At 34.1% G+C, this 13,138-nt stretch overlaps 2 protein-coding genes across 7 annotated transcripts; one reads left to right on the top strand and one right to left on the bottom strand.

Annotated features, from left to right (window-relative positions):
* The first annotated feature begins 998 nt into the window (after positions 1-998).
* Positions 999-5,904, top strand: LOC142540443 (deaminated glutathione amidase, chloroplastic/cytosolic). The gene is made up of 9 exons (XM_075646599.1): positions 999-1,179; positions 1,677-1,813; positions 2,198-2,326; positions 2,460-2,518; positions 3,575-3,687; positions 3,768-3,860; positions 3,984-4,086; positions 4,430-4,512; positions 5,514-5,904. The coding sequence occupies exons 1-9, from the start codon at positions 1,090-1,092 to the stop codon at positions 5,541-5,543; spliced, it is 837 nt and encodes a 278-aa protein (XP_075502714.1). The 5' UTR covers positions 999-1,089; the 3' UTR covers positions 5,544-5,904.
* An 888-nt stretch (positions 5,905-6,792) lies between these two features.
* On the bottom strand, positions 6,793-11,872 carry LOC142540442 (uncharacterized). 6 transcript variants are annotated; one of them, XM_075646594.1, is made up of 5 exons: positions 11,755-11,872; positions 9,771-10,116; positions 7,730-9,683; positions 7,424-7,630; positions 6,793-7,297 (listed from the first exon to the last, which is right to left on the bottom strand). In XM_075646594.1, the coding sequence occupies exons 2-5, from the start codon at positions 10,061-10,063 to the stop codon at positions 6,974-6,976; spliced, it is 2,778 nt and encodes a 925-aa protein (XP_075502709.1). In that variant the 5' UTR covers positions 10,064-10,116; positions 11,755-11,872; the 3' UTR covers positions 6,793-6,973. The 6 variants fall into 6 exon arrangements, with proteins under 6 accessions (XP_075502709.1, XP_075502712.1, XP_075502713.1 ...); XM_075646597.1 differs by having other exon boundaries at positions 9,771-10,119; positions 11,755-11,867; XM_075646598.1 differs by having other exon boundaries at positions 11,760-11,867.
* Between the last annotated feature and the right edge of the window lie 1,266 nt (positions 11,873-13,138).

The following is a 13,138-nucleotide window of genomic DNA, read 5'->3' as shown; positions in this document are numbered from 1 at the left end:
AAAATTATCTATATATATTAATCATTATATTTTATATGTATATTTGTGTTAAAATTAACATTTTCGATTAATATATTATATTTTTACAAATTGTATTATTATATTAAATTTTTCATATTTATTTCACTATTTAATTATTTATAAATAATTAAATCAAATCATTAATTAAAGATTTTTAATTAAAATAAATAAAATTATTTAAAAATCTATTTATAAATCAATCAGAAACAGAACTAAATTGTTCATCTTTACTATTTTATAAGATTGGAACCTTAGAATAACTATTTTAGTATATAAAAAAATTTTGTATTTCTTTCCAACTCTACGTCCTTTGTCTTGGTCACTTTTTATTACTTTGATATTTGTAGCTTTTTTTTTTAAAAAAAAATTCAAACCTCACACAATTTCAATTATCATCTCATATTTTCCTCAACCTCTTTTCAATTTGGCAAAAACTTATGTGAGACGTTTTCACGGGTCGTATTTTGTGAAACATATATCTTATTTGGGTCATTCATGAAAAAATATTACTTTTTATGCTAAGAGTATTACTTTTTATTGTGAATAGCGATAGGGTTGATCCTTCTCACTTATAAAGATCCGTGAGACCGTCTCACAAGATATCAGTCTTTCAATTTAGCTGCTTCACTTTCAGTTATCATATTTAACAATTAACAATAGATTTCATTTTATAATTACTTATAATCATTTTTATTTAAATTGACATGGTGGTTTTTTTTTCATTTATGAAAAATAATTATTTTTATGTAGGTTTACGAATTAAATCAAAATTTTGAAATATAAAATTTTGTAACACGCATTATGCTCGGTTACTAGCAATTATAATGTTTTTCTAAATAATTGATTGAGGGGTTTGGGGTAAAGTAATATAATATATAATTTATGGGGTTATGCTATTGGGGGGTTTATGATATTTATTACAGTTTAAGGGGGTTTTTGAGATTAAACCAAAAGGAAATAAGCCATTTTTTTCCTCTATATATATATATCGACGATACAACTCCTCACCCGAATCATCTCCCATCTCCGGCGGAGCAGTTCCACCTATCAGAATCATCGCTAGTCATCATGGCAAATCCTGCACGCATCGCCGCCGCTCAAATGACCTCCATCAATGACGTTTCCGCCAATTTCGCCACCTGCTCTCGCCTCGTTAAGGTACCTGCTATCCATTTCAAGGAACATAAAATAGTGTGAATTAAACAAAATGAGTGACCTGTAAACTTTTTCTTACGGATACAGTGTTAAGCGTGGACTCAGTTAATTTTTTCAATTTTTTGTTATTCTAAGTGAATTATCTGTAACATTAGCAATTTTGTTGGCCACCCGAACTCATAGTTAATGGAACAGTATGAGCTAGAACGATTTCATGATTTAGTGTACTGGCGAAACTTTCCGTTGTCGCACGAAACTGTCTTTGATTATTGTCAGAGTCAAGCTTTCCTTTGAGCCATTGGTTTTGATGCGATATGTTGATCCGCTAGACTAGGAAATGCTGGAAACTAAAAAAGAAGCATTCTTTGTCAATCCCAATTATAAGAAGATCGATTTTTTTGCATTTGTTCTTAGTAAACTTACTAATACTGCATTATTAATTTTTTCTGGTTTGATTTTTTTACTTAATGAACTAATTTTTCAAGTTGTTGTTGCTCAAGGAAGCAGTTACAGCTGGCGCAAAATTGCTTTGTTTTCCTGAGAACTTCTCCTATGTGGGTGCCAAAACTGGTGATAGTCTTAAGATTGCTGAACCATTAGATGGGCCAATTATGAACAAATATTGTTCCCTTGCAAGGTAAAATAATTAGTGTCTTTCAAATTAAAATTCCTCTACCATTGCTTGTGCTTTGATTCTTCTTAATAGGTGCTCATTATGTTGACTGTTCCAGTTTCATCCGCACTTTTCAAAATTGAAGAAGTTAAGAATTTGAAGTTCACAACTTTTCCTGATTTCAATAATAATAATAAGCCAACCATTAATTTTGAATTCACTTTCATATGTGGATCCCAACTAGTTTGTATGTCCTCTTCTTGAAGCCTTATGTGGGAAGTACATGTTGATGACTTGAGTTTCATGAGTCTATTCCCTGCCACGTGAAAGATCTGCAGCTGACGCACTAATATATTGTTCATCTTCTATTTCCAACTCGATTAATATTCATACTGTTGTTATTTGCAGGGAGTCAAATATTTGGTTATCCCTCGGAGGATTCCAGGAAAAAGGCTCTGATGATGCACACTTGAGTAATACTCATGTGTTGATTGATGATGCTGGGAATATTAGAAGCACATATAGGAAGATGCACATGTGCGATTTTAACTTTTACTTTGTTTGACCTTATTATAAGTAATATATTATGATTTTATGATGCAAATGAAAATTTTGATATCTGAACTCATTGCTACTGTATACTCTAATTTAATTTTGTCAATATTTGAAGGTTCGACGTTGATGTTCCTGGAGGCGCAGTTTACAAGGAGAGTAGCTTTACTGAAGCCGGTAAGCACCTTTTATTTTCTTCAGATTTGTATGTATAGTTGATTAATTTTTTTCCTTTCTTTCTATCCCATCTCTTAAACTTTAATTTAGTGTTGCCGCAACATGATTACTTGCGTCTTTGCATCCTCGGGAAGTTACCTCTCTGACTCCCTAATCTCTCTAATTTCTTGTAGACTATTAGCACAAGGAATGGGTTACCCCGAAAGGAGTGAATCTGCACCTGTTAAAATATCTTAATGGATTCAGTAAAGCTTTTATATTCAGCATAATTTAACACTTTCGAAGTTGGAAAAAATTAAGTAATGCAAAGGCATTGATAATGACATGAGCCGTACAATGCTATTTGCCAAGTGTGTTTTGTGTTGCTGCTTCATTCTACTGTATTTTTGGCCTTTGATGGACGCCCCAATGGATTTGACGGACTTTGTATTGCTGCATTTTTTTGAGAGGAAATAATTAGTGTTTGATGGTTGAAAGAAACTGGAGAATTCGGGGAAAAGTCAACAAAAGGTTAGAGGAAAAGAAATGTAATGACAGAAAGACATGAGGACCAGCAGCTGATAAGAGAAACTGAATAAAAAAGCTCTCAAGTCTTTGACATATCATTTAGATTGGCTATTTGAATTCTATCAAGTGATGCGACTTGGATTAGGTTTTTATATTTATTTTTCCCTGTAAATTTGCAACTTTATTTCAAATGCTCTGTGAAATTATGATGTCTTCTATTATTGTTGTTGTTGTAGTCGTTGATGTTGTTACCCTTAGTTTACCTTTTTGGTTGAGACATCAAGAATATTTGTGAACTATTCCTGGAATGAATCTCTTACCTGTTATCAAACTATCCCATCATCCCTTGCTTGGTTCAGTAGTAAACAGTTTTAAAACTTTCTAAATCTGTTATCTGTTTATTGTTCAGCAATAAATAATTTAGGATGCATGTGGATTCCATGTTAAGCTTCATCAACAGCACCTCAAGTACATTAGATAGTATAACTTGGGATTTTATCACGCTTCGGTCCGGTGCAGTAAACATTATAAACTGATTATTTGGCGTAGGAAAAGAGTTGGTTGCGGTGGACAGCCCATTTGGATGCTTGGGTCTAACAGTTTGCTATGATTTAAGGTTTCCTGAACTATACCAGCAGCTGAGGTTCAAACATGATGCTCAGGTATACTCAGATATTACATCCCCTGTGTGTAGTTATTTTTTCTTGCCACCAAATTTTTATGCTTTCTTCTTGTTCTGTAGGTGTTGTTGGTGCCTGCTGCTTTTACAAAAGTGACAGGTGAGGCACACTGGGAGGTTCTGCTTCGTGCACGTGCTATTGAAACTCAGTGCTATGTATGCCACTTATACCTTCTTTTATGCCATATCATATGTGCTTTTTTAGCACTGAATACAAAATTATTTTGAAGTAGATAGTAGTAGTGGTAGTAATATTAATAATAAATAACAATAACATAGGTCATAGCTGCTTCACAAGCTGGGAAGCATAGTGATGAAAGAGAAAGCTATGGTGCTTCCTTGATAATTGATCCATGGGGTACAGTTATTGGCCGGCTACCAGGTCACTGCTGTTTCTTGTATCTTCTGAATTTGACTGATATTAGCCTTCCAGCGTGCGTGATTTGATCTATGTTTATTTGAGTTTCTCTCTCTTGTAGGGGTCACTCGTTCATCTGAAGAATATCTGTGCTGAAAATTTCCACATACAACTTTATAAAAAAAATTTAAAAATTTAGATGAACGGCTGATATCTTTACTGCTTGGATGTGGATGTTTTTTCCCTTATTGAAATGTTTTGGATGTGTATGTCGAATATTTGTAATGTTTTAGACTTTAGTTGACATTCCAATTCAGGCATACATTATTTGTGTTGTTGATATTTCTGCCTCTTGTTGCTGCTACAGATCGACTTTCAACGGGCATTATTGTTGCGGAAATTGATTTTTCGTTGATTGATTCTGTCAGATCAAAGATGCCAATTTCTGAGGTTAATTTAAGTATTATCAAACTCATACCTTAGTGTTGTATTTAACTTGTAGAATTAAGTAATTCCCTTGTCACTTGAGGCATACATGGTTGGTGCAGAAATCAGAATGGGCAGTGGAAATTAATTTGTGGTTTTAGATTAAGTTAACCGAAGCACAAAAAATCATAGACTACTTTTCAGTCTACTTGGTTGATTCATGGGTAATTTTCTGGTTGGTCCTATCAATGTTGAATTTACGTCTCTAAAATGGGATATGAAGGTCTTCATCATTTTAAACTAGACTTGAACAGTGTCTATTTTATTATCAGATACAATAGATTTGCATGATTAATTATGTTAAAGGAAGAATTGTAACACATTCTAAGCTAACATCAGGATTTTCTTTTTTCATGCCCAAAAAAAAACTTATTAATCATGTTACTATTTTATAGTTGAAATATCTCATTGTTTGCTTACAAATTTAAAGATTTGAATGCCAGTATGCAATGGAAAAATTTGTAGAAATTCTTTTACCATACAAAATTGTCGGAACTCGTAAAGGTGATCAAATAACTGCAAGTAAATGTAGATATTTTGTAGCCTTGTTAAATCCCTCTCAAGTCTCAATTCGGATTCTTCGTAGAAGCAATCCTAAAATAATGAGACATAATCCTAAAATAATTAGAGATATTACACTGGGTGATGCTGACTTGTAAGCTAGTGCTTCTTTCACTTATTTTACTTTTCAAAGAACTAATGTTGCATATGAAAATTATCTGTTGCTCCTTATGTCTAGTTCTAAACTTCTAATTCATGCTGTCATCCCATCATATCATAATTCATACAAAGAATACTCATCTCAAGCCAGTTGGACTTGGCTGCTTTTATAAAATTTTTCTTGATCGTGTACTGTTTGCATTTCAAACTCTCACTAATTCAAAGTCGTTCAAGTCATGCTCAAGTTCATTGCATCTGTAGATTTTTCTTCAAAAGTGTTAAAGTCAGTTGATTTTACTTTACAGCATCGCAAGCCAATCGGATTCTGGAGATAAGCTTCTCTGTGAGTTATAGAAGGTGCTATTCTTGATTCCAAGTTGTACGTGGAGAAGGCAGGCAACCGGGCAAGCATCTTAATCTCTTTTCGACTCTCCAGTTCATTTCTAGTGATAATAAGTTAAGAACAATAATATGTATAGATGATGGCTATCACGACGAATTAATGAATCTTCGTTGTCTTGTTTGATCTCTCCATCGAGACGTATATGCCACAAATTGGGACAGCAGTTAAGCTCATGTCCTCGGAGGTTCTGAACTGCACTACCACCAATATCTATGTACTTGTGTCAATACACTCTGCAATCTACATACTTATACAACATGGAGCTGACTCACTGAATGTGCCTAAGCTCGTCGTATACAATAAAATGTTTTTGTTTTAATAATAAAACGAATTCCGCTAAATATAATGTTCAATTAGGTTTTTTTAACGACGATGAAACTCACAACCATTATCTTTTTTTTGTGTATATAAAAAATCGCGTAGAAAATTGTTGTTTCAAAACAGATGAAGACCATTCTATCCAAACGTATAAAGTCATTATAGGTGTTACTTTAATGAAAAAAATAAACAGTTGAAAAGAATTTATTTTTTTAAAAAAAGCCAAATATATACTAATTTTTTAATCTTAATTGGCCTGTTCGATCTAGCTATTAATGTCAAAGGGCATCCAAATTAACCGTAAGGGACGGGATAATTATCGTGTAATTTTGGTAATTCACTTTTAAACTTCATATATAACTAAATGGAAAAGATGATAATTAAACAACTGAGTTTGAATTCACATTTAAAAAAAAAATTAAACTTAAGTTTGGTTTTTTTTCTTCGATTTGACTTTTAACGATAACAATTAAGGAAATTTTTTTGTATCAACAAACGAATATAGTAGAACCGAGGATTTACTGTGACGATAGTATTAGGAAAATTATAATTTTGATCCTTATTCAAAGCACAATAATTTAATCTCTCATTATTAAGGTCCTATTTTTATAAAAATCAAGCACTTATTTCAACTTGCACAGAGAATATTTTAGTTTTTTTTCTTTTAACAAAAAGTAAAATAAAAAATACAATACAAGTGACATTTTTTTTAATTGCAAGTAACAATAATTTTGAATTCCATATAATTGTAAAAATTAATGTGAAATAATTTGCTCAAAGGTTGTACTTGTCCTCCCTCGGCTCAGTCCCTAAGAGCCTTTTGACTCAAATTATACACATCGTACTTGGTTGGGGAAAAAAACTAACTGCACAATTATATGTTTATTAAAACACAAAATAGAACCAAGAATTCTACAAGAAATCACAAGCTTCCTAAGTTTGTTATGCAACGAGGTATAAAAAGATACAGTATCAATCAAAACAAAAGCCATAAAACTCTAATTATAATCAATATTCACGATAATCATTCTTTCTGCAGTCGCTTTAGCATGAATCTTTCCAGCAGAAATTATCGGTAGAGTCTGGACTAGCGAGCAGGTCGAAAGGTTTACCTATACTGTCTTTCAATATGGTGATTTGGCCTTCTTTGAGAAGTATATCTTCATCAAGGGCCTCTATCTTCTTTCTCATAGCATTAATCTCAGAATTTAGTAACATGTTCTGCTCGCTATACTGCTTCACATTATCCCACATGAGATCTCTTTCATCAGATACCTTTGGTAGTATTCCCTTTACTATAGCCAATTCTTTCTTGTTTTCTTGCAAATCACCTTCAAGTTGATCGATAATCTCGTCCTTTTTCATCATCTGCAGAGAACAATAGAGAAGATGAGATTTTATTTAAAAAATAGGTGTTCGATAGTAACATCATACATACTGCCAGATTGATACGAGCACTAGAAAAATGTAGCAATTCATTAGTATTAAGTTCACCTGAAGTTCAAGATCTTTCTTCTTGTGGTTTACGCAAGAAAAATTGTCCAACGCATTTTGCACTTCACATTTTAGAATGTCATTAACTCTAACCACTGCAGCTAGCTCAGCTTGAAGCTGCTCTATGCTGAGCTCCTTCGAATAAAGCTTCTCACGCAATAAACTAGTCAATAAGGTCTCAGCTTTCAGCTCCGAAAGAATTATGTCCTGGAAAGTAAACCAAAGATTTGTTTTCAGGTAATGGAGAGAGTAAAAATCAAAATTAATGTGTGGGAAAAAGATAAATAAACGTCTCAATCGATTCACCTCCGATTGTGCATCTTTTCTTCTGGGTGATTCATGAGAACCCATAGCAACAGGGTGCACCTTATCATGCAAAATTGTGGACTTTTCGTGCAAGACACTGGAAATGGTTCGCATGCTGCTCGTTAAGTTTTCAGCAGCCCTCTCTAGACCTTGGAGTTTCACTTCACATTCAAGAACTTGGTCTGTGAAAGCCGTGTCAGAATTTGATCCCATTTTCAAGAGTTGGCAGGCATTTGATTTGATGTTTTCGAGTAGCTTCCGACAAAGTTGATTACTCTCTATCAGCAGCGGAATAACTTGATCTTGCAAGGAGCCAACACGGTTCTGTAGTTCTTGATCCAACTTGAAAGTTGAATACTTTCCCTCATTCCCATAGTTTTTCAGACGATTAAGTAGATTAATGTTCTCACAACGAAGTGAATCAATTTCGACCCTTGATGATTCAACCTCTTTCCTTAGTGCATGCTCAACTCCAGTAAGTCTCATTTGTTCCATTTGCACCTTAGCCAACCCAAAATTATAATTCTCACAAGAAATCTTCTTTCCGAGTTCCTCACAAAAACTTTGCAACCCATCAATTGTCTTCTCCTGATCACTGCAGGTTCTCTGAAGTCTACTGATAGCTTGATGCATATCCTTGCACTCAGTAACCTTTTCCTTATAGTTTCTTCTGGTGCAGTCTCGATCTTCTTCTAAGACTCTAGCTTTATCTTTCAGTTCAGGTAGATTTTTCTGCAGAAAGTCATTCTCTTCCTTGGTTTCTCTGACCTGAATTGCTAATTCCTCAAGTTGTTTCTCTGAGTTTGCGATTTTGGTTTTAGTGCCTGTTTCCCTCTCGCTGAAGGAAGATACTTCTCTTTGAAGGCCCACATTCTGTTCCGCTAATTCCCTTACCCTCTCGCGAAGCCTATGTTCTACTGCCTGGTATTTCTCAAGTTTCAGGGACCACTCAACTGATCTCCTATCCAATTCCTTTTCAAGTGCAGACTGCAACTCATTCTTTTCCTTCTCCAATCGCCGAGTATGTGAATCCAAGTCCCCCCTCACTATTTTAAGTTCTTCTCTAAATAACGCCTTTTCAGCAATCCTATCTTGCAGGACTGATGAAACCTCAAGGGCCATTTTTGCCTTCTCCTCTGTCAAGCTCCTAATGATTTGAATCAATATAGGTAAGCTAAACCCTCTAACCTCGAGAAAGTTTCCTTGTTCAAGCTCTTCTGAGAGAAGTGCAGCTCGGTCCTCGGCTTCCTTAAATTGTTTGAACAGCTTCAAATCTGTATCAGTCAAAGTATCAATATTTTCTCCAACTTCAATTTTATCCCCAGAACAAGACTGTCTCTCCAAGAATTCTGACATTTCGTCATGATAAGATCCACCAGTCTCACGATTCCAATTGGTTACACGGTTTTTTGAAGTTATTTCATCAGTATAGTTTCTGTTATAAATGTCTTCAATGGTGATAGGATTATCAGGGAATACTTCTTTGGACCTCATTTCAGGTAAAAGTTGAGAATGGGAAAGTCTCTCAACCACTTTTCTTGCAAGTTTTCGAGGGGACTTATGGCGAAACCCATCATCACCTGAGACTCTAGAAGAAGGATGAAATTGGGACAATTTGGTTTCTCTAAAAGATTGGGAATTTGGTTTCTGCTTCCTGGAATCTTGTGGTAAACCAGGAGGCAGTCGCTTAACCACGACACTTCGTTTGTCCAATTGATCATTCAAGGAGAAATTCACATTTTCTTCATTACTTTCATTATGTTGTTCTCCATCAATGTAACGGTCCAAGACCTTGCTTGAGACATTACTGGAGCAATGAGAAGAGATCTCAGATAAATCAGAGTGTGCTCTGGAAACAATACAATTAGATTTCTCCACTCTCTGTGAATTATCAACCACAGCAGCATCAGAGTAGTTAATCCTGGTTCGCCTCTCAGGAGTCGAAGCACGAGAACTGAACAAGAATTGTTGTAACGTATGTTTATAAGGACAAAAACAGGAATAGACTAAAAAATTATTGTAGAAAATAGTAATTGCCAACCGTGAGGACGACTGAATTGATTGTTTGTGAGAGTGATGGCTCGTACTGCATGGAGAGCCATTTTGGTTCGCATAGTTCTTTGTCCTTTTCCCAGCTTCATAAAAAGATCCAGAGGAGAACGATAGGCTTCTTCTTAAACATGGAGCGTCACCATATACACCATCCTCAGAATCATGTTTGTTTATTCTGGACTTTTCTGCTGGTTTTTCGCAATAAATTCTCTTATCTGTTGATGGTGGGGAGACTTGATTACCATTTCCATTGTTGGATCTGAAAAAGAATAGCTTTTTCATTTTTGCAACTTGAGCTCGACCTCTAGTTATCTATTATGGAACTTGTAAGTGATCTGCTAAAAAAATTACAACAACAAGAAGAATGAAAAAAAGACGAGTAAGTAAGCTTGCAACAGTAGAAACTCAATGTGAACATACTAGCGCAGGCATAATAATGATGTTTTCTAAACGAAACCTCTTGAATTAAGTACAATGTTTTAGCACTATAACTAACAGTAATATAACAAATATGTAATTAGAATAAAGAAATCTGAATACGAACAAGAGCATCTGAAAAGTTGGCAAAATTCCATACAAACCAAGTGAAACGCCAATATAAGTTTCCCAGAACATCAAGGTCACTAGTTATAAACCACAAAGAATTTCTTGGAACGTGACCAGTTTAACAACCAGGTTATCAGATTAGGAATTATATAAATGACCTATCAAGAAATGTTATATTCTATGCTAAATCGAAGAAATAGTCCCCATGTATCACATACAGTAGAATGAATTTTGTGTGGGATCAATGTACATTTTTTTAATGCATCCTACAATATATGTTCTATGTGGAGCACATATCCTGGTATAGCATGGACAATACCTAAAAATTAGCAACACAAGCCAATTTAATCAGAAAGCAAAACTCGATACTGTAACAAGTAAATGAACCTTCGCATTAAAAATTAGCGATATCCTCGCTGAATTAGCATTAATGATTATGCTAAAAGCTTCGCATAAACTATACAAATACAGTACTTATTCACAACCTTTACCATCAACAAGAATCATTAGAACCCATTAAAAAAAACAAATCAACGTGCTTCTGATTCATGATTAGAAAAACATTCGTGGCCAGGAGCTGTCATTAGTGTCAGCTGATTCTTTTGCTTTAATGACCATCTACCCTTAATTCCTATATTCTTCAATCTTAACTCTTCCAAACATGAAAGTCCACTCCATTTATCCCATTTCCATGAAAAAAAACTCAAATTTAGGGGAAAAAGATAAACTTGACCGAAAGTAAAGGACCATTTGCTGTAGAAAAATTTGCAAACCAATAAAAAAAGGAAAAGAACAATAAATCAAAAACCCATTTCAGATTCAGTACGGTCTTGGATTCAATTATTGCAAATTGCAAGAAAGAGTTGACCAACAAATCCCAAATCACATTCTTGGGTTCTTCCTCGCACAAGAGAGGGAAATTTTGAAGAAAAATAAATTATGTAAAATCCTTCCCTGAAATAAATTTACTTTTTTTCTTTTCACACATTTCCACCCAAAAGTTTAAAAAAAAAGATATCAAAACAAAACTCACAAATCACTTCATTCTTTCACCCTCGGTGCTATAAACTTCAAGCAGTGAAGTTACCGTTGCAATCTTAAAGATATGATACATTTCATGTTTTCAGATGAAAAAAATTTAAAGGATTCAAACTTTACCGAAAATAAAGCGTCATTACGAAGATTTACTGCTCGAGACTACTTGCCTAATATAAGTCCAAAAAATTTCAAAAAAATTCAAAAACTCTCCAACACAAGAATAAAATCAATAAAATGTGAATCTTACACGATTACTGTATCCAGTTACTCCAAGAATCCTATAACACAACCCCATCAAACAAACAAACAAACTTCCACATATCACACTATATGCAATAATTTGCTCACAGCCAAACAGGAAAGAAACGTAGAAAGAGATTGTAGTTTACTGAACGGAGATGATGAAATTCGGAATTCTTGAACTAATTAAATTCCAAGAAAAGATATTATTGGAACAAAGTTTTCAGTGTGAAAAAGAAACGCTTGTGTAATCATATCTGTTTGGCGACATGTTGATTTGATGGCTATTCAATATGTAATTAATTAAGGAAATAAAGATGCGTTGGGGGTCAAAATAGTCAATCACTATAAACTTTTAAAAAATATTCCGATGCCGCGCGTATAATGGAGCGTCTGTTTTGGGCCCGCCCGCCCTTTTTCCCGTGCCCACCCGAAATTGACCCGGAAAAAATTACCCGAAAACTCGGGCTGTATTTTCATAATCAATTTCACAATAAAATTATTCAATTGCATGAAAATAAGAAATAAAAAGAAAGTACATAAGGGATGCTTACCCGAATGCTTAACAATGCAGACCCAAATGCTACACAAAAACAACATATACGAAGAGTAGGTCTTTTGAGACGGTCTCACGAATCTTTATCGGTAAGACGAGTCAACCCTACCGATATTCACAATAAAAAGTAATATTCTTAGCATAAAAAGTAATATTTTTTCATGGATGACCCAAATAAGATATCCGTCTCACAAAATACGACCCGTGAGACCGTCTCACACACGTTTTTACTATATATGAATACTAAACCAGTAGGAACCGATGAATGCTTAACGCAAGAGTCCAGGTTCAAAGACGCGGAGTGTTGAACTGCTGGTTCGCACGTCGCATTTTCTTTTCGTACTTTGGAGTTGGAGTGGGCGATAGTGATGATTCAGTCGCAGAGTAGGATTGAACGAGTGATGTTTTGAAACCTAGCCACCATGAAGTACGAAGAAAGAAAAGAAAAAGATTGAGCGCTAGATGTTTGATCACACAAACATAGATATCATAATATTATACTTTAAAAAAATATTAGTAATACCCGATAACAACCCGATCTCGATATTTCAGGTTCAGGTTTCTACCCGAACTCAATATGTTTACAAAAATATCAGATCGGATCGGGTACGCTATACTCAACACTATACATCTACCTTTATATGTTAGCACTTGAGCACGCACCTTGAAAAATAATTAATAAATAAGCATATATAATAATTGAATATTTAGATACATTACAACTCTAATTAATCTGAAGAAAAATTAACGCTACATAGTAGGAAGAAATTAAAATAAATTTTAAAAATGGTGAATTATCTAAAATAAGTTTAGAAACAATTACCGATCTTCTCTCCTCTGCGGCTAAAAAAAAAATAGTGTTGAATTTTTTTTAAAATAGTTATTTTAGGGAAACAAATCATCAAGATTCTTGCTTCATTTATAACGAGGATATAATTGTACTTTTCATTAGGTCTTAATCAAATTAATTGGAAATA

This window comes from Primulina tabacum, chromosome 3, assembly GCF_025594145.1.
Source record: "Primulina tabacum isolate GXHZ01 chromosome 3, ASM2559414v2, whole genome shotgun sequence".
Taxonomy (NCBI): Eukaryota; Viridiplantae; Streptophyta; class Magnoliopsida; order Lamiales; family Gesneriaceae; genus Primulina; species Primulina tabacum.
This window is presented reverse-complemented; position numbering and strand designations above follow the sequence as displayed.

Bases quoted from the DNA above. Each gene is read 5' to 3' on its own strand.
- LOC142540442 (XM_075646594.1), bottom strand. From the start codon at position 10,063: ATGAAAAAGCTATTCTTTTTCAGATCCAACAATGGAAATGGTAATCAA. The intron at 7,631-7,729 runs GTGAATCGATTG...TTTACTTTCCAG, and splicing joins GAAAAGATGCACAATCGGAG to GACATAATTCTTTCGGAGCT. The intron at 7,298-7,423 runs GTGAACTTAATA...TGTTCTCTGCAG, and splicing joins AGAAAGATCTTGAACTTCAG to ATGATGAAAAAGGACGAGAT.
- LOC142540443 (XM_075646599.1), top strand. From the start codon at position 1,090: ATGGCAAATCCTGCACGCATCGCCGCCGCTCAAATGACCTCCATCAAT. The intron at 1,814-2,197 runs GTAAAATAATTA...TGTTATTTGCAG, and splicing joins AAATATTGTTCCCTTGCAAG to GGAGTCAAATATTTGGTTAT. The intron at 4,087-4,429 runs GTCACTGCTGTT...TTGCTGCTACAG, and splicing joins AGTTATTGGCCGGCTACCAG to ATCGACTTTCAACGGGCATT.